This window comes from Misgurnus anguillicaudatus, chromosome 24 (assembly GCF_027580225.2).
Source record: "Misgurnus anguillicaudatus chromosome 24, ASM2758022v2, whole genome shotgun sequence".
Classification (NCBI taxonomy): Eukaryota; Metazoa; Chordata; class Actinopteri; order Cypriniformes; family Cobitidae; genus Misgurnus; species Misgurnus anguillicaudatus.
In genome coordinates this window covers 28,610,870-28,631,493 of record NC_073360.2, presented here as the reverse complement: position 1 = coordinate 28,631,493, position 20,624 = coordinate 28,610,870, and the positions used below count along the sequence as shown (strand labels likewise).

The window sequence follows — 20,624 nt, the reverse complement described above, 5'->3', positions numbered from 1 at the left end:
ATCATTATTTGTATTTATTAGTAGTTTATTTGTATGAACTCAAAAAATGCTTGGTTAAAAGAGCATATTTTTGATGCATTCATCATTCAATGTATTTTGGTTCAACATAATGCTCTGTAAATAAACTATATGTGTTCAAGACGTGGAAAATATTAAAGACACTCGTATGATGTTGCAAACGGTGCTTAATAGCACTAAAAGTGGTTCTTTGCTCATAATCATAGAAGAACCATTCTAAGTGCCATATGTTATGAATGACAGAACTCAGGAATCCCAGCGCAGAGGTATTTATTATGTGTAGGAGACAAACACTCAATGTTATCAGAAATGCATAATACAAAAACACTTAATGTAATCAGGATAGGTATAATAGACAGTCAGTGTGTAGAATAGAATCACAGATAGACGATCCTCAGACGGGCTTCTTCGAGAAAGTCAGTAGTGGGAAACACAGCACAAAGCCGTAGGACATCCACTAAGCCTGAGATGTAATCCTGGGGGGGCACAGAGAGAGAGAGAGAGATACACTGGAAAACTTCAGCTGAGAAGCAGCTGGACAGCGATCAGATAATAATCAGCGCACAAAGAGCTGGACAGCGCTCAGATGTAATCCCTAAATACGGAGGTCAAACTCGGCTGTGCAGCAGAGAGGACGAACGGTAATTAGCAATACAATACAAAACACGACAAGACTGGAACTAGACAAGCTAGCGGGCATGAACATACTATGACGAACTTGCAAAGAACAGAGGAAACGAGGGGAATTTAAAGGAACACGCCCACATTTTGGGAATTTAGCTTATTCACCTTATCCCCCAGAGTTAGATAAGTCCATACATACCTTTCTCATCTCCGTGCGTGCTGTAACTCTGTCTGACGCAGCCCCCGCTAGTTTAGCTTAGCACAAAGAAAGGATGTGAATGGCTCCAGCTAGCAAACTGCTCCCAGTAAGTGACAAAATAACGCAAACATTTTCTTATTTATGCGTTGTGATTTGTATAGTCAAACCGTGTACAAATAGCAAGGTCATATGAGACACAGCGATCTTTTAACAGTATACATACTGGGAACTATATTCTCAGAAGACGAAGCACTGTTACTTGGGTGAAGTGATTTGCACAACTCTGACCGAACTCTTTGCCTTCTGAGAATATAGTTCCCAGTATGTATACTGTTAAAAGATGGCTGTCTCATATGACCTTGTTATTTGTACTATACTATACTATACAAATCACAACGCATAAATAGGAAAATGTTCGCATTATTTTGTCACTTATTGGGAGCAGTTTGCTAGCTGGAGCCATTCACTTTCAGTCTTTGTGCTAAGCTAAGCTAGCGGGGGCTGCGTCAGACAGAGTTACAGCATGCACGGAGATGAGAAAGGTATGTAGGGACTTATCTTACTCTGGGGAATACAGTGAATAAGCTAAATTCCCAAAATGTGGGCATGTTCCTTTAAATCAAACCGGATTGGGCAATAATAATGCTGCGTTCCAGAGCCCATCCAAACCAGTGGGATGTAGGACTTATCCTACCTCCAACTAGGAAAAGTGCACTGGAATGCCTGTCGAAGTGGAACCTCCTACCGGCGAACTCGGGGGAGTTCGACCTACCCCGACTTCAGAAAAATAAGTCGGAGGACAATGGCGGCGCCCATAGATCGCGTCGTCGTGAGAGGAAATCTTCAAGGAATAGACTATAAATTGTACTTCTCTGCTTGTAGGGTTGTTTTAGACACTGTAATTTTAACACAACTTGTTTTTTTTATATTATGGCGTGAAATTATGTCGTTATTATCTGTTATCATGAAAATACGGTAAAAATATACCAAGTTACTTAGCGACATGCAGCGCTTTTATATAATGGCTCCAGAACACTTTGTAAAGATGATTAACTTGTTGTTTTACTGTAGTGTGAACTGCACAGTTCGGACCGACGTTTAAAAGTTATGTAGTCTGTACGAGCCTTAAGAAGACCGGTCGGTCGTCCATGTCTTCTGTTTACGTTCCACTTCAAATGTCTGGAACGCTTTGAAGTAGGAGCTAGGACACTTCAAGAAGGATAAATCCCACGTCCCACTGGTTTGGATGGGCTTTGGAAGGCAGCATAAGGATCAGGTGTGTGACGCCGGTGAGAAGAGTCAGAGATAATGAGATCACCAGATGGAAGGCGCACACGTGTGGAGCTGTCAACACAAAACACAACACAGTGAAACAAAGACAAAGCAGCCAATAAGACCGAAATCATGACACCGTATAGCACCAGTGAAGCACCAACGAAGAACAATAAGGTGCTATATAGAACATATGTGGTGCTGTATGGCCCCCGTATAGTTCTGCATAGCACTAAAAATGGTTTTTCTATGATTATGAGCAAAGAACCACTTTTAGTGCTATTTAGCACCGTTTGTTTCTAGAGAGAGAAGTCTCCCTAATTGAAGCATCACACCTTCAAACAAACACAAACTCACCTTTTACAGTCATTTTTACTGTCTCAGGAAAGATATGCACATTCCCTTTTCCCCATTCCACTTTAAATCTGTATTCACCGTCAGATTCCCCCTCAACCAAGTTTTCTAGCTGAAAGTGGCATCCAAAATGACTTTGAGAATACTCATTTAAGTTAATACAAGGAACTTCAACATTTGGGTTTTGTGGATCTCCTTTAAACCAGGTTCTTTTTAAGCGTTTGGACTTAATGTTTTCAGGAACAGTAAAATAACAGTTTACTCTAACGCACAAACCAGCCTCTCCTGTGATGTTTCTGTCAACTTTGATGGAAAAGTCAGACGGAAATCCAACAAGGTCTGTCATGTTGAAAACAGAAAAGGCAGACTTAAACCATTACAGAACATTGTTGATTTCATTAAAGGTTTTATCATTAAACTGTCATATAAAGAGCAAAGTTTAATCATTTGTCACCTTAAATATTTTCCAAATCTACAGTGTTTTTTAATATTTAAATTATTTAAATACCCAGAATAACAAGTAGCCTATATTAACATATTAATATGTATTATGGACTTGTATCTCACTGTTTTACAAAGTTATTCATTATAAAAATAAACAGTAAAATGTAATTAGAAATATAACCAAGTTAGCACTCACCTTCACAATCTGTCATTTTTACTAGAGTTAAAATGAGCAGCAGAGTTTGCAGCATGTCCTCTTAATGTGATGAGATTAAAATACAGCCATTATAATGTAAAGAAAATTTTGTAGGTGTTAAAGTAAAAAATACTAAAGTAAAATCAATATCCTTAACTTAAGTATTTAAGTTTTTACACTTTTAAGACTGATTACTATTTTTAAAATGATCTTAATATAAATGATCTCTTACCTAACGTTTCAAATGACAGAATATAAGAGGAGTTTTCTTCAGATCAGATTAATGGAACCGATTGCCTTTAGTTATTGCGCTACTTGCTTTTGGAAGAAGTGTGTTACCACGGAGATATCTAACCATGGTGATCAAAAATATTATGGGATGTGTAAACCGCAGATGTAATGATAAGGTCCTAACACCAAATGTTTGTCTTTTTAACCATAAAACTACACACACAACTATACACTGTCACCATGATCTTTGATTTGCTCTCTGGGAGTCTGTATGGCACTACTGGTTACATTACATTTACATTTGTTTATTTATTTTGCAGATGCTTTTATCCAAAGCAGCTTTCAAATGATTTAACATTTTGTCATCGAGCTAACAGTTGCATGCTCAGTTGCAGCTGCAGTTTATAAAGGCATGTTCACAAGTAAGATTTGGGGCTATAATATAGTTTTTGATAGTTTGTTGTAAAGTTTGTAGCCTTACAAGTTGTATTGCCTATTAAAATAAAGCTGCTATTGTGAAACGTTTAGGAGTCAAAAATAAGTCAACATTTCCATTTTGCTGACAGACTGAATGACACCATTTCGATTAAAATTGCAACTTTAAAATCAGTCAGTTATGTGTATTATGTGCCACACTGCAGAATGTGATCTGATAAATTACTCTGAAAAAAAAACGTATCGGTTAAATGTCCTCAGTCAGCAAAGAAACATTTTTTAGTTTCAGACCTTCAAATGAGAGATAGTTCACCCAAAAATAAAAATTCTGTCATTTACTCACAATCATGTTGTTACAAACCTGTATACATTTATTTCTGATGAACACAAGGGAATATATTTTGAGTAATGTTTGAAACCAAACCGTCTGTGACCCCCATTCACTTTCATAGTATGAAAAAAGAATACTATAAAAGTGAATGGGCCTCACAAACGGTTTGATTACAAACATTTCTCGAAATATCTTCTTGTTCGTCAGAACAAAGACATTTATACACGTTTGTAACAACATGAGGGTGAGTAAATGGTGAAGTTTCACTGTTGGGTAAACTATCCCTTTAAACGTTGTACTGAAACCACACAAAGCAAACACGAGAGATTTAAACCCGATGCACAACAACAGCTTTTATTGAAATAAAATCTTCACATTCTACGACTTTCCAAAACATCAACAACAGCGCATCATCTTCATGTATAAGATCCGTTCAGTAGTTGTAAATATTGACAGATTCACGCAGCTGTCGACAGATCACCTCATCTATGTAGACGGAGTTGCTCTTAACCTGAATCTCTTCTTCTAGGATCAACTGTCGGCCTGCTAAAGCTTTCAGTTCCATCTCGGAGAGATCGACTGCCTCGGTCAGTCTGAAAGAAACAGTGGAGGGGAACTGTAAATATATATTTCAAGTCTCTCACAAACTTGAACCAAAGCAAATTCCTCAGTAGCCTATACATAATTTCAGCCCCAGTAGCTTAAATGCTGTAAAACAAATTGTGCATTGTTCCCAATACCTCTCGACATGGTCAGCGAGCTCCTTGACCTCGGCCAGAAGTCGGGTGTGAGCGGGGTCATGGCAGAGCTCAACGTTTGGTCTCTGACTGCGGGCAGACAGCCGAGTCTGAGCTACCTTGAGTGGAGCTTCTTTCTCAGCGACAGCCACACGCAGATCCTCCAGATTTTTCTCTTGGTTCGCCGTCTCTGTTAGGAGCTTTAAAAGAGCACAAGTAGAAGTTATTTGGCTGACAAACATACAAAAGTCAGTTTCAAGTGTAACCAAACAATAACAGATAACAATAACCTGCATTCTTACTGACCTCATTGAGCTGGTTCTCAAGCTCTGCTTTGGCTGTTTTGGTCTCCTGTATGCGCAGCTCCAGTGCTCTGTCCGTGGCCTCGTGCTGTCTGCGCAGATCTGCAGCCGTCTGCTCCAGCAGGCTTTCCACGAGAGCTCTCAGTGAGTGGGAGTTGTTCTTTTCCTTCTCCGCTTTGTCAATGTTAATGTTGCAGAGGCTCTCCCATTCCTCAGGGGTTACCATCATTCTGTGGTGTGGAAAACACGCCTTTTTTTAAATAAATGTGAAATCCAGGCTAAATCTATTAATGAGATTAAAGTTTGATTTCATATTGATTTTAACCTTTGACATGACCTTCACTTAATCAATATTTAATATATCAAGATTATATTTTCACATGTTCTTTACATTATGTATGATTAACAGTAAATCTAATTATGTGGCTCTTCTGTAGGAACCTTACAGGTAGGTCCTAACCATCGTCATGTGTTTATTGTCTTACCCAACACTGCTTAAGTCCGGATTCCCTCCGCTTACATTAGGTGATGTGTTAGTGAGCAGAGAGCAGAAATCATCAATGCACTCAGCTTGAAATTTGTCCTTTAGGTCCTTTTCTAAATAATATTTCACTGAACGTATGAGCCTGAAAAGCACAGACAGAATGATGAATTTATCCCAAAACGAAAATTAGCCAATATTTTATTCTCCCTTAAGCCATCCTAAGTATATATGACTTCCTTCTATCAGCCAAACACAGTTGCACTGCAAAAAATGATAAAAAAAAAAGTTCTTTGTATTTTTGTCTTGTTTTCAGTAAAAATATCTAAAAATTCTTAAATTAAGATGCTTTTTCTTGATGAGCAAAACAACCTAAGAAAATAAGTCTAGTTTATAGACAAAAAATATCAAATTTAAGTGATTTTGTGCATCAAAACAAGCATCTTAATTTAATAATCTGCCATATGGGGTAAGCAAAAAAAACGTGAAAATGTTTTCTTAAACCCTAAAAAATTCAAGAAAAATGTGCTTATTTGCTTGAATTTATTACACATTAAATCCACATTAAATTGTGATAGGATTTTGGTCTAAAAGCTAGACTTATTTTCTTGGGCCACCGAGCATTGTTTTGCTTATACAAGAAAAAGCATCTTAATTTAAGAATTTGTACATATGTTTTACTGAAAACAAGACAAAAATACTAAGATTTTTTTTCTTGAAAATATTTTTTTTGCAGTGTACAAAACAGTTTTTCCGCATTTCTGTGTTCAGGATTTTTCTAAAACAGTGTTTGGATGACGCACTGAAGCCACCGAGCATGGCCCCGCCCATAACACAACTGCAAGTACACTGCAAAAAATGACTTACTTAGTATTTTTGTCTTGTTTTTAGTACAAATATCTAAAAGTTCTTAAATTAAGATGCATTTTCTTGATGAGCAAAATGACCTGAAAATAAGTCTAGTTTTTCAGAAAAAAACAAAACATTTAAAGGAATATTCCATTTTCTTAAAAGAAAAATCCAGATAATTTACTCACCACCATGTCATCCAAAATGTTGATGTCTTTCTTTGTTCAGTTGAGAAGAAATTATGTTTTTTGAGGAAAACATTGCATTTTCTCATTTTAATGGACTTTAGACACCAACAATTAATACTTAATTCAACACGTAACAGTTTTTTTCAACAGAGTTTCAAAGGACTATAAACGATCCCAAACAAGGCACAAGGGTCCCATCCAACAAAACGACCGCCACCTCCGACAAGAAAAACAAAAAACATGCTCTTTTAAACCACAACATCTCGTCTAGATCCTGTCCAGCGTGACCTAACATAAATGCGTAGTGACGTAGGGAGGTCACGTGTTACATATATAAAACGCACATTTGCGGACCATTGTAAACAATAAACTGACACAAAGACATTAATTATCAGTTGACATACAACAACGTAGGAACAGTCCTCTTTCAACACATTTGTAAACACTGGGGCGGAGTTTTGCGTTCGTCCTCTGTGACCTCTTGACGTGATGACGTATTGCGTGGGGTCACGCTGGCGCATCACGACCGGATCTCAACGAGAAGTTGTGGTTTAAAAGTGTATATTTGTTATTTTTATTGTCAAAAATGACAATCGTTTTGCTAGATAAGACCCTTATGCCTCGTTTGGGATTGTTTATAGTCCTTTGAAACTCCGTTGAAAAAAACTGTTACGTGTTGAGTTAAGTGTTAATTGTTGGTGTCTATTAAAGTCCATTAAAGAGAAAAATTCTGCAATGTTTTCCTCAAAAAAACATAATTTCTTCTTGACTGAACAAAGAAAGACATCAACATTTTGGATGACATGGTGGTGAGTAAATTATCTGGATTTTTCTTTTAAGAAAATGGAATATTCCTTTAAGTGAATTTGTACTTTAAACAAGCAAAAAAAATCTGAAAAGGGGTAAGAAAAATAATATTTTTGCTCATCACAAAAATAAATCCTGATTTAATAATTTTATATATTTGTGCTAAAAACAAGACAAAAATGCTAAAAAAGAAAATCATTTTTTGCAGTGTATCCATTCAGATTGTAGCGGTAGGACAATTTTTTTTCCAGATATTGATAATTTTTTATTACTTATTTTTTATCATTCAAATTTGCCTGAGTGGTTAACCACCACATTTTTCTGTGGTGTGACAAACTCAGAACACGTGTTTAATATCACTTTACACAGATTTTAATATTTATCTAAACCACTAGTCTTTGATACATTTGCCAAAAAGTTTTACAATCAGAATTCAATTAATACCCAAATTAAAAATCTCAGACTTTCCACCAACCTGATCTGTTCATTGATCTGCTCAAGGGTGCGCTGCAGCAGGACCATCACCCCCTCAATCACCTCTCTCTCCTTCAAAAGCTCCTCTTCTACCTCATCATGCACCAGATCAATGCCCACCCGCTTTTGTCTGAGAATGTGCCATACACATCACATGATTACCAATGGATTGATATTGTCGTCGCCGTCCTTCCTAGTATTTTCTCCATATTTTGTGATTTTTATTTTTTGGTTTATTGGTCACCCTTTATGTTTGTCAGTGGGTTTTGCAAATAATTAAAAAGTGCTTATCAACTCATTTAAAAATACTGTCTTTTTTCTGATCCTTAAATAAAGAGCGAATTTGGACATACAAGCTTTTGCAAGGACAGCGATGAAATGTTAAATTAGAGGTGAAGGTTTCAATAAGGATGAATTATGGTGTAGGTCTAAACATTAGATCAAATGAAGAATCGTGTTGGTTGATCTGTCATGCGAAACACTTTAGAGATGCCTGCTGCCTTATATTGGTTTTAGGTCAGAAGTACCTCTCAGTCATACATTGCAGAGTAACTTGGAGAGGCTCAGAGCAGCTCCCCAAAGCTTTCTCCACACGACTCTTAAAGATGATGAGGGTCTCGATCTCCTGCACCATCTCCTCAAACCTCTGCTCAAGTTCCTGCCTCCAGAATTTGATGTCTTGGAGTTTCTGTTCTGCAGAAGGGATAAAAACAATATAATTCAGTCCAAATAGTGGACACATTAAATATATTATGTGTTATAAACATTTAGAAAAAAACAGTAATTATCACTATGAAGTAACACAAATAACTTTTCAGTGATAAAAAAGTGTTTAACACAGTTTATCAAAAGTTAAACCCTTAAACTTCCTCCCTATATCTTTGCAAGAGCTGCAGATGCAGAAGAGATAAAATTTCAGGATTTTACACCTATTTCGACACTTCCTGTGTCACCAAACTTAAGAATATAAGTTAATTTACATCCGTTACGGGCATTAGATTTTAGGTTGCATACCCAAGCTCTTTTGTGCATCCTGTTGCATGCGTTTGGTGGATTTGTTGCTCTCTTCAATGAGTCGTTTACATTCTGCTGTCAGTTTTTCGGATCGTGCTCGCTCTTCCTCTGATCTTCTGTAATTTATCTGGTTCGCATGTTTCCACTCAGGGGGCAGAAATTTATTAGGGGGTCCCATCATCCGAGACATCTTTTACATGGGAAGGAAATACATTATTATATCAAACAACATTATCATATTTCCTAAACAAACACAAGCATTGTGTTAACGTAGGAGAAATTTAATTAAAAAGGTTAAATACGATTAAAATATTAATTGTACAACGTCTTACCGTTCAGATCTGAATGAGCGTGTACCGTAAACTCGCGTTGCTAGACAGCTGATAGCAGTAAACGAATGGTTGCTATAACAACCTTACTGTTCACCGACAGGAGGCAGCATTGTCCTCTTGTTTATTCATTTATTTTACATTATGAATTTACTCACAATTTCAATCATTATAAGTTATATTTTCCTCTTGGCTAAGACAACATGGGTTTTACCCACATAAAAATAATGTAGTATTATACAGTGTTTACTAACTGTCGTAAGATAAAATAGTGTTTTGAACCCTACTATAGTAAACATTAAACAGTATTTACTACAGAAAAAGTAATTATACTGTAGTATAATTACCATTATACAGTACACTACAATTTACTATAGTAAATACTACAGTATACTACAGTATTGAGTGTCACAAAATCATTGTATCTTACAATAGGTCGTTCAAATAACATTTTAATTTAAATAACATTTATTTCGTTTCTTTTACATCTGTATGCATTTGGGAAATAGTTTAGCCACTAGTTTACAGAGAAAATAAGTTCTTACAGTATTTTACTTTTTATGCAATATATTTTTTTTCTATTCATACATTAGCAATAATCATTAAAACATTAAAACATAATTTTTCTGATAATAGAGAACATATTTGGTTCAATAAATACTTTAGGACAGTCTATGTTTAACATTAAAATAATAATGTTTTTGTGCACATTGGAAAAATATAATTTAGTAATATTTTAACACATTTCTCAGTTATTCTGTTTCAGTAAAACACAAACAATATTACGATATGCCATCAGTATGATCTACAAATATAAACATATCCAAACAAATTAAATGTGCCACAAAAATAGTTAAATGGAATGTTGCATTTCCTTAGACAGTGTAACAGTTTGCATGAAATGTAAAGAAATTATAAAATAAGGAGAACATCAGCGATAACACTGACTGAACATTACAGTTTTGATGTATTCTGGTAAATGTGGTCATATTATTTGAACTGCATCAATCAAGTATTATGATACACTAATGACAAAATGTCCTTCATTTATTACAACCACTGTTTTAAAAAATAATTTTAGGTGAAGTAAAAATTGGCATGTGCCTATTCAAAATATTACATTCTACATGTGATAAAATAAAAAAGAAGATATATACAGTATAGACACTGTATTACATACCAATAAAACAGCAATTACATTTTGAATTAAAATTGCACTTGCTTGAATTCACAGGTATGTTTGGTTTGACATCTGAGGTTCAGATGTTTACAGTGTATGAAACAATGCATTAAGAATCTGATCTTAACACCCGACTGTCTGATCAAGTCCATCAATGTTTTCAGGCAAACAACCCTCTTCAACCGCTGCTGTGGATCCATGCACCTAAAAAAAAAAGATTATTTGCATTTCGGTTTTTAATGCTCATAGACTTCAAAGGCAGCACAATGATGATGACTAATTCATACAGTTACAACAAAGGCCTGGTTTTTATTACAGATTTGCGTAAAACTTGTCTGATATTTTCTGAATGTCAATAAAAAAAAAATGTAAAAAACGATGCCCATTATATTTTTATGAAAAAAACACAAGTGTTTTATCATAATGCATTAATGGCAAGGAAAGCAGACATACATGAGGTGTTATAATACACGATTTCACATTTTTAAAGAACGATCTTGTGATCTGAAAATTCCATAAAAACATTTTTCATTGCAGGTTTTTTCCAGATATATTTATTTTTCAAATTGCCTTGCAAATCACCTCATGTGAGCGTAAAATATGTCTTTGGGAGTTTTTGCAAAATTGATGTGTTCCCATTGGGCATTGTTTTTATTTGCAATTTCGATTGTGGGGTAAATGGAAATGCAACTTATGATTATTAATAATAATAAATATATAAATATATATATTTATCTTATTTATCTTATTGTATCTTATTAAAATAAATTGAGAAATAAATATGGATGGACATTAAAACTTCTAAAACATATATATATATATATATATAGATATATAGATAGATAGATAGATAGATAGATAGATAGATAGATAGATAGATAGATAGATAGATAGATAGATAGATATATAGATATGTTTTAGAAGTTTTAATGCCCATCCATATTTATTTCTCAATTTATTTTAATAAGATACAAACAGAAAATACAGGACTTATGTACAAATTAAAATTTAAAATAATTTCAGGACTAAATGTCTTTTTTAGGCATCGTCTGTGTTAAGTGTGACCTCTCTTGGCATTAAACACATCTTGAGCGTTTTTGAGCAGAATGAATACAAAGACTAATTTCTTTAAAATTGGAAATTACTATTTAATTTCATGTAGCTTTAAGAGATCCTGCAGTTTCCTGCTATTGCTCAAGTGGAAGAGGAGTTTACCCTAAAAACTTGACACATCAGTTTACATTTTTATACAGTTTTAAAATACACATTTCCTGTATTTTCTGGATGTATTTTATTAAAGAGACTGAGAAATAATTATATATGATCACTATAACATTGCAAAAACAACAAATCTAATTCTGGCATGGTGGCCTAAGACTTTTGCACAGTACTGTAATATTTGCTTACAAATCGCCAATTATACCGCAAAATTAAAAATATATTCTACATAATATAGCTCATCTACCTTCGATCTCATTTATGGCACTGCCGTTGAATGTAGTAATATGAAAATGTAATTCTGCATAGATCAAAATAGAGAAAACTTATACTCACCTTGAAAGGCTGGCTGATTCCCACAATGCACTTCAGATTGCTGCTGTAATAGCATAGCACACATTCCCCTCCCCGAACTGGAAGGTCATCTTTGCTCACATAAACCTTAAAACAAAAGAAAATATAATAATTTAAAAGTACTTAATTCTCCACTTTGTCACTGTATGATTTAAAAATGAAAGTGTTCCTATTTCAGTAGCTACAATAAACACAGTCTTTAAAGATGTCATAGTAGATGTTATATAGCCTACCTGAAAGAGCTCATCGTTCGAAGCCACCTGGTCATCCTTCACCCATGTGTAAGTAATATAGTCTGAAAAACTTTTGAAACCAACCTGTGACAAACAAAAGGTGTGTATAACATGGAAAATCAACTCCCTTATCTCCCTAAAAATGAAAATTTATGATTTACTCACTGTCAAGTAAGTTGTTACAAACCCGTACACCTTTCTTTGTTCTGATAAACCAAATGAAGACATTTTGAGGAACGTTTGTAACCAAACCGATCAGAAGTCCTATTGACCTCCATAGTATTCTTTATTCCTACTATGGATGTCAATAGGGCCTCTCATCGGTTCAGTTCCAAACCCCTCTCAAAATATACTCCCTTGTGTTCACCAGAACAAAGAAATGTATACAGGTTTGTAACAACATGAGGGTGAGTAAATTTGGGTAGTGTAGAGATCCCCCACCTCATATAAACCAATCCAATCCCAGGCACTGGATGTAAAAGGCTGAAGAAGGCTGTAGGTTATCATGGCATCAAAATCTGCGCACCACTCTCCTTCAGCACACAGTTGTACCAACGGCATCTCATGCATTTTCTTCAACTGATAACAGAGAAAACATTAAAATGAGATATAACTCTTAAAGCTAAGCAACGTTCTTGCCAAATGTACAGTATTTTATATGCATAACCCACCTCTAAGCCAAACATGCCGACAACAGGCTTGTGGTCACTTATGGTGTACTCCATTTTATTGGTGTAATACTCCTGGGTTATTTTAAGAGGAGGCTCATCTTCTTGTTCCTTCACCAGATTTTTCTTCTGCACCTTTTCATCATCACGCGAGGATTTGGGTTTGATTCTCCAGAGAATTCGATCACACCAGGCGGGCTTTCGTTTTTTAGCACTAGCCAATCACAACAGAATAAAGACTGCATGAGTTAAAAATAATACAATAAGCTGTACATTGGAGTTAGTTAATCGTAACATCTCTGTTCCAGAATTATCATATTTATTAAACCTTTCAATACAACGCAACCAAATAAACAGTTTGTGGCTTTATCGATACATTGAGGTCGATCGGATGCAAATTTCAATCATATTGAAAGGGGTGGTGTACTCCGTTCCGTTATCTGATCATCAGGAGAAAAGTAAACGCGTGAGTATTTTCTCAATCGAATGCAAAAATACATTGTGCATATTAGCTTAAGTTCACGATTTACATTTACCTCTTATTTACACATCACATTAAACATGCAATTAAGGTAATGGGGTCTTTCTGCAGCATTCATGTTTTTCGCAACAATTCATTAATGGGACAATAAGTAGGATTTACTCCCCATCTAGTGGTGAAATTGTATTTTGCATTCACGAATAGTGCCGTCTAGCGTCTCGCTTTTCCAAATGCGTGTTGCAACTACGGTAGCCGTTATGTAATTACTGATCTCCTTGTCTGTTTCAGCTAGTTCACATGGTCTGAATTAAAACGCGTTGTGGACACGCGTTGGTAGGTTGTGCTTTTTGTCCCTCTCTGCTAGTTTATCAATATAGCGGAACGACATGGAAGCCTTCTTGGACTTACCAGTTCAATGTAAGTAAAGAGAAGACATTCTAAGCTTACAAAGAAAAGTCAGATCACTGGCAGAGGTCACTTGACACCAACGAGGACATATTTATGAATAAAGACAATGATTTTGATTAATAAAACATTTAAATCCTACTTACAGTCCCTTTAAACAATAAACTAGCATTGTGGTTTTTGAAAAGTGTGTTTTCTTTGGCTATATCAGAAAACTTCTTAAGAACAACTTTCTCCAACTCAACTTTGACTTTTCACATTTATCAAAAGACAAAGCGTGAACTCGAGGAGAGATGCTGTGTGCTGCGTTGCCAAGTCCTCTGCTTTTTGTGGACTTTAGATTTGGGGTACTTTTAAACTTTTTCAGCAAGTTAAAGATAAAACGATTTTGTTTATTAGTTGGTATTTGGGCTGTAAATAGTCATTGGGATGCTTTTGGGGTAGTTTGAATATCCATTTGGCTGATTTTGATACGTAAATCTGGCAACCCTGGCTGTACGCTTACACAAACGTGCGGTTTGGATTATATAGAATGTACATGTAAACAAACATTTTAATCAGATTGCAATGTTTAGGGTACATGTAAACTGTAATGTTGTATAGGGCTGCATAACGATTAATCGCGACTAATCGTTTGCATAATAAAAGTTTTTGTCTAAATCATATAGATATATATATACACACACACACACATTCTGGTTTCCATGTTTTGTGGGGACATTCCAAACTACAATTTTAAGAAAAATATTTATAGATTAAATATTTATATTTAATATAAATTATATATAAATCTAAAAATTTATTTGTTTATTTATTATCCTTTATTTTACCAGAAATAATCCCACTGAGATCAAAAATCTCTTCTATCAGGGAGTCCTGGCCAAAATGGCAGCACACAAAGTTTCACACAAAAATATTTCAAGACAGACAATAGAAAACTATTAGAGCTTTGGCAATAAACAGCAACAAATGCATTTTTCTACTCTGATACAAGGAGGACCAACCAATCAAATCAAATCAAAGTACAAATACAAAAATGTATATACACATGTTAGTACTTCTTAAATATCTACATGCATGTGTATTTATTTATACAAAATTATTATACACAGTACACACACATATAGTGTGTAAACATGAACTTTTATTCTGCAAACGATAAGTCGCGACCAATCGCCATGCAGCCCTAATGTTGTAACTTGCAATCTGATTAAATTCAGTCGGATTGACAAAATTTACTGCATGTAAACACAGCCAATGAGAAACACAATTGGATTCTTCTGGAACAGACATTGTTCATTTTTATGACAACAAAATAACCATCGGACAGAACAGCAGAGAAACACAAATGAGATCATTACTACATAATTAAACCCTACGCAACATCAAACTAACTACACACAGAACACAGAATCAAGCTATTATCTATTTATTTGCATATTAAACATGAATGTTAGTGTTTATTTGAACAATAACCTAGAGGTGTTATGGGAGCGGGGTTACACTGTGCACTGGTCTGGATTAATGTGCTTTGCCTGCCGGCTCTACTGCTAATGAAAATCTCTTTTCATTGCCCTAGGGAAATGTTACAAATTAGGGATCAATTGAAGGAATGTTAGCACAATGTGAGCAGGGTGGGAAGGGTTTTGTTAAGGAGCTCACAGGGATTTATAAAGCTTACTTAAGACCAAACCACGTCTTCTGTACCCTGCAGGGGCAAAGGAGAAACCGTGTGAACGTTTGACGGGTATGAAGTCGGTGGACGGGAGATGATGTGCGTGTTTACCTTGTGTCGTAGTCATTAGAGTTTAAATCAAATTTATAGGTGGGTTGAAAGTCGAGACGTCCCTCTTCAAACTTCTGCAAAACGTTTTCTTTCTCTTTCATCATGGTGAGCTGGATTCAGGCATAAATATATATAGACACAAAACCAAATACTGCATGAGGTAGATTTAGGAATGGCATGTCAATGATTAATATATTCACAGACATTTATAGACATTGTAATACATTTAAAAAGAAGGTTATTTACGATGTCAAGTATAGTGTAAGTTTAAGACGAGTGATCTGTACCTGATCTTTAGACCACAGCAAATTGTAACGCTGGCTGGTGATGCAGTTGCGAATAAAGTGCATACCATGATCATCAATACGAAAGTTCAAATCCCCAAAGCAGAAGACCACCCTAGATGAGTACACAAGAAATTATCTCCCGATAAGATCAATAAAGAAATTTTAAGGAATGATAATAAGCAATTAAGCATTAAGTAAAAATTGAGGAAATTGAGATGCAAAAGCCGCAAAACGCCACCTCCGTCAAAAATTAGATGATATTAACCGAATGCTCTCGGCACTCATTATATGTGCATGATCAAATAGCTTTGCTTCAAATCCTCGGGACATTCAGAAATACGCCAAAAAAAATAAATAATCACATTCAAACTTGTGTCCCTTGTAATATAATATACCTGAATACAACCCAAATGTGGCAGTGACATGAATCACAGCGCCCCCTAATGTGTGGTTCAGTTTCTTCAGTTCATTTTTACATACTGACTTTCATCATGTACAATGTTTCTAACGCATCTTTAGTGATTTTGCAACTGCTTACTATATCTTGCCCAAAGAAGTGGTTGTTTTGCCAAAAAAGCTTGCATGCACTTAGAGTGTTTTGCAGTGAAAGAGAGTCAAATTTGTTAAATACCAATGAAATTACTTATGTGAAAATAATTTACATGAAAACATGTCAGACGCACTTAGAGGGTTTTGCATCAGAACTTCTCCATTGCAATACATGTTAATTAAAACGTGAGAAAAATATGAATCTGTACAATTCATAGAAATATATCATCATCATGCACTTACTTGTGGTCCAGAATGCATGATGTGTTTTGGGCATCAAAGGTCTGAGTATCCAAAATACGTTCAAATTCATCTACCCTCTGAGAGGCGTAGTTCATGTGGGGGGTCAGGTGACAGTTCAGGAAGCAGAGCATGTGACCATAAAAGGACAGACGGATGGACACGCCCCCTTTGTTACCCTTAAATCCAAGACGATACAAAATGAATTAAAGTAAAGAGGAAATCTAAACATAAACAAAAACATTTTATGTAACTCGCGCACACTTTTTACAATGTTGTGTTGGTATACTGAAACCTCTCTGTACATGTCTTACCCAGTAACCATAGAGGCCTGTGCGAGTGTATGTGGTCTGAATGTCTCTGATGAAGGGAACGTGGTCCAACTTTGAAAAGAAAAGCAACAGAAGACCCTGCATCCGTATGGAGGACACCTGAACGGGCCACAATGAAACAGAAAGCAAAAGTCTTACATTTTTATTTAAATTATCTAAATCGTATTAAGCCAAGGTTTTGACTATGCTATTTGGTATTTTATTAAGGTGTAACCAATAAAAGTTCCTAAAAAAAACTCTGCATAAGATAAGAAGGTGGACAGCAGCACCTTTATATAACCCAAAGGAGCCAGAGTGTTCATAAAAAGGTGACTCCAGGAGTCATCAAAAGCCAAGTCTGAGACAAACTTCAGAGGGGCTGCTCGCACCTCCTGCAGACTAAACGAAAGAACCGATAAGAGGCTGTGAAACCTCTGTGTAAATGTTAAAAAATATCAGTTCTGTATTATGTTAAGCTACAGGGATCTTGATCATATCTGAACTCACCCGATCACATAGAGGTCAGGTCTCTTTGGAGAGCTGAGCTGAAGTAGTGAGGAGACATCATCGGGAGGTTCAGCTGTGGCCACGTTCCATGTGACTACGTACAGCCTGAAGGATTACAAAAGAAAGTAATGTTCAGCTGCCTGGAGACAGACAATACACAGTTCAATGCTATAACCGTTTTCCCTTTTCTATTTGCATGCTTAATTTAAAAAAAGCATCCATGCAAATGCAACTCCTACCATACTTGATCGGATTAACGTAATCACACATTCCAGGAAATGAAAAAAACCCAACACATTTTAGCACACATGACCCTGCCTGTTATAACCCATCTTAAGTATTTACTGTTTTCTGCATAAAATTATTGTACATAATGTTAAAGAACATTCTGTGAAAATATAATCTTGATATTTTTAATATATAGACCAAGTAAGGTCATGTCAAAGAGTGATATGTGTGCCAGTACTGACCACAATTTTAGACCATGCTCATGGATTTGCATGAAAAAATTTGGCTATTTCCTCTATGCTGCTTGACAAGCCTTCAGTCGAAAAAAAAATTAGGGCCATTTAGTACAGTGAACTCATTGTCATGTTCAAGAAACCAATTTGAAATGATTGGAGCTTTGTGACATGGTGCATTATCCTGCTGGGAGTAGCCAACAGAGGATGGGTACATGGTGGTCATAAAGGGATGGACATGGTCAGAAACAATGCTCAGGTAGGCAGTGGCACTAAGGGGCCTAAAGTGTGCCAAGAAAACATCCCCCACACCATTACACCACAACCACCAGCCTGCACAGTGGTAACAAGGCACGATGGATCCATGTTCTCATTCTGTTTACGCCAAATTCTGACTCTACCATCAGAATGTCTCAACAGAAATCGAGACTCATCAGACCAGGCAACATTTTTCTAGTCTTCAACTGTCCAATTTTGGTGAGCTCGTGCAAATTGTAACCTCTTTTTCCTATTCGTAGTGGAGATGAGTGGTACCCGGTGGGGTCTTCGCTGTTGTAGCCCATCCGCCTCAAGGTTGTGCGTGTTGTGGCTTCACAAATGCTTTGCTGCATACCTCGTTTGTAACGAGTGGTTATTTCAGTCAAAGTTGCTCTTCTATCAGCTTGAATCAGTCGGCCCATTCTCCTCTGACCTCTAGCATCAACAAGGCATTTTCACCCACAGGACTGCCGTATACAGGATGTTTTTCTCTTTTCACACCATTCTTTGTAAACCCTAGAAATGGTTGTGTGTGAAAATCCCAGTAACTGAGCAGATTGTGAAATACTCAGACCGGCCCGTCTGGCACCAACAACCATGCCATGCTCAAAATTGCTTAAATTACCTTTCTTTCCAATTCTGACATTCAGTTTGGATTTCAGGATTTTGTCTTGACCACACCCCTAAATGCATTGAAGCAACTGTCATGTGATTGGTTGATTAGATAATTGCATTAATGAGAAATTGAATAGGTGTTCCTAATAATCCTTTAGGTGAGTGTATATGCATGTATGAGTCAAGTTAAAAGAAGACTTTTAGCGGTGGTTTCCCAGAAAGGGCTTATCCTTAACTAAAATGCATGTTTGAGCTGCGTTAATAAAAAACATCTTGCACTGATGTATCTTAGCATATATCAGTGCAATTGCTTGGTCTCAAGCTACACACCAGTATTGTTTTTTGTAAGGTATGTTTGTAAAAACAACTTAAATTTCCTAATATAAATAAGGCCTAGTCCTGGATTAACCTAAACCCTGTCCGGGAAACTGCCCATTAGAGTTTAAATGCTGAATTGGTTATGTGGTCTACCCATCACCTTAAACTTAGACTATACAACAGTGACACTACAAAAGCCATTTACTTATAATGAAATGGACATACAGCCATACTGGACATATAGCTGCTGCTTACTATACATTTATATGTGTACATGTTTATGCAGTACACAATACATATATAGTTATTATATATTATTTCATATAAAGGACATATCTGGTGTTGCCCACTGAATACTGATGGACACAAAGTGGAGCTGTATATGTAAAACACAAATTTGGTGTTCTTATGAACAACTGAAACCTTTCTGGGGATTTCACACATGAACAGAAACTAATCCCAGTAAATCTAATCCCAGCTTTATTCTTGCACCATTTTGACAAACAGTGGGAGGCAACAATGTTTACTTTGTCTGAGAATTTCACACAGGTCTTAAATCAACCTTGAACAACCTTGTAATAAAATAAACCACAACACAAATATTGACAGAATGAGATATGGTCTAGTATCAGATGATAGTAGGCTTAGTACTTAAAGATGTCAGTTGCCATCCAAAGTTGAAACTATTCATGAGCTGAGACACATATAGCAATGTCTTTGAGCAAGTCGAAAGACAAATGTATCTATAGCAAATTAAGTAATTTTAAATTAAGAATATAAGGATATGTACCCAAAAGAGTCCAACTCGCTGTCCTTCTGGTCCAAACTGACAGAATTCAGAGCCTCTGACAAATCCTCCTCCATGCTGCCTCACCTGTCAATTATAAGAGCACCTTATTCTACATTGTATATAGAATATATATTATGGTATTTGCGCTATATGTGCTTTAAACACATCTGTATTTAGTTTTAGAGGACTGTGCACAGAACCAGAACTCAACTACAGATGAAACATGACATTTAAAATCATAAAAATATGATATCCAACTTTATTGCTTTGGTTTGGTAATATGATTATTACATATAGTATCACATGTTAAAATATTTACAAGCACTGCACACAAATTATTAAACTCAGTACATGCTACTGTACCTCCCTTTGCACGTGCTGAAACCTTATCATATAATATATTGGTAACAAAATATATAGTAAACATTTAGATTAGGATACCTGATAACTCGCGATTGTTTTTCCTATCTTCTCTTCCGCAGTCTTTAGGTCTGTGTGGTGTCAAACTGTTGGTGAAGACATCACATCAACAATCGCGCACTGTATTTACATCAGTGAAAGTTTGTGAAGCGGCCGCAAATAGCGCCATATACATCATGGCTACTAAAAAATCAAAATAAAAGTCTTCATTATTGGCGTGACGTACAGTTTTCCCAATGCTATTGAAAACATTGGCAA

General features: G+C 35.9%; 2 protein-coding genes and 1 long non-coding RNA gene across 4 annotated transcripts; all 3 read right to left on the bottom strand.

The window, feature by feature from the left end:
- Positions 1 to 1,484: 1,484 nt before the first annotated feature.
- LOC141361472 (uncharacterized) lies at positions 1,485 to 3,386 on the bottom strand. The gene is made up of 3 exons (XR_012367576.1): positions 3,340 to 3,386; positions 3,108 to 3,165; positions 1,485 to 2,806 (listed from the first exon to the last, which is right to left on the bottom strand). It is a non-coding gene; the product is annotated as an uncharacterized lncRNA (long non-coding RNA).
- Positions 3,387 to 4,437: 1,051 nt separating this feature from the next.
- Positions 4,438 to 9,418, bottom strand: tekt1 (tektin 1). The gene is made up of 8 exons (XM_055196978.2): positions 9,289 to 9,418; positions 8,957 to 9,146; positions 8,470 to 8,635; positions 7,944 to 8,072; positions 5,629 to 5,769; positions 5,148 to 5,373; positions 4,845 to 5,041; positions 4,438 to 4,697 (listed from the first exon to the last, which is right to left on the bottom strand). The coding sequence occupies exons 2-8, from the start codon at positions 9,144 to 9,146 to the stop codon at positions 4,538 to 4,540; spliced, it is 1,209 nt and encodes a 402-aa protein (XP_055052953.2). The 5' UTR covers positions 9,289 to 9,418; the 3' UTR covers positions 4,438 to 4,537.
- A 305-nt stretch (positions 9,419 to 9,723) lies between these two features.
- On the bottom strand, positions 9,724 to 20,542 carry inpp5ka (inositol polyphosphate-5-phosphatase Ka). Of its 2 annotated transcripts, XM_055196976.2 has the most exons (14): positions 20,388 to 20,542; positions 19,947 to 20,030; positions 17,505 to 17,609; positions 17,288 to 17,396; positions 17,001 to 17,117; positions 16,690 to 16,865; positions 15,898 to 16,009; positions 15,611 to 15,720; positions 15,506 to 15,532; positions 12,942 to 13,152; positions 12,712 to 12,849; positions 12,271 to 12,354; positions 12,020 to 12,124; positions 9,724 to 10,669 (listed from the first exon to the last, which is right to left on the bottom strand). In XM_055196976.2, exons 2-14 carry the CDS (start codon positions 20,018 to 20,020, stop codon positions 10,589 to 10,591), a joined length of 1,449 nt encoding a protein of 482 aa, XP_055052951.2. In that variant the 5' UTR covers positions 20,021 to 20,030; positions 20,388 to 20,542; the 3' UTR covers positions 9,724 to 10,588. The 2 variants fall into 2 exon arrangements, with proteins under 2 accessions (XP_055052951.2, XP_055052952.2); XM_055196977.2 differs by lacking the exon at positions 15,506 to 15,532.
- Positions 20,543 to 20,624: the final 82 nt, after the last annotated feature.

Excerpts from the sequence above, each read along its gene's own strand:
- tekt1 (XM_055196978.2), bottom strand. The coding sequence starts at position 9,146 with ATGTCTCGGATGATGGGACCCCCTAATAAATTTCTGCCCCCTGAGTGG. Across the intron at positions 5,770-7,943 it reads CAGATCAATGAACAGATCAG|GCTCATACGTTCAGTGAAAT; the intron begins GTTGGTGGAAAG and ends TGTGCTTTTCAG. Across the intron at positions 5,042-5,147 it reads TTGAGAACCAGCTCAATGAG|CTCCTAACAGAGACGGCGAA; the intron begins GTCAGTAAGAAT and ends GCTCTTTTAAAG.
- inpp5ka (XM_055196976.2), bottom strand. The coding sequence starts at position 20,020 with ATGGAGGAGGATTTGTCAGAGGCTCTGAATTCTGTCAGTTTGGACCAG. Across the intron at positions 16,010-16,689 it reads TCATGCATTCTGGACCACAA|GGTGGTCTTCTGCTTTGGGG; the intron begins GTAAGTGCATGA and ends GTACTCATCTAG. Across the intron at positions 12,355-12,711 it reads ATTGGATTGGTTTATATGAG|GTTGGTTTCAAAAGTTTTTC; the intron begins GTGGGGGATCTC and ends TGTTTGTCACAG.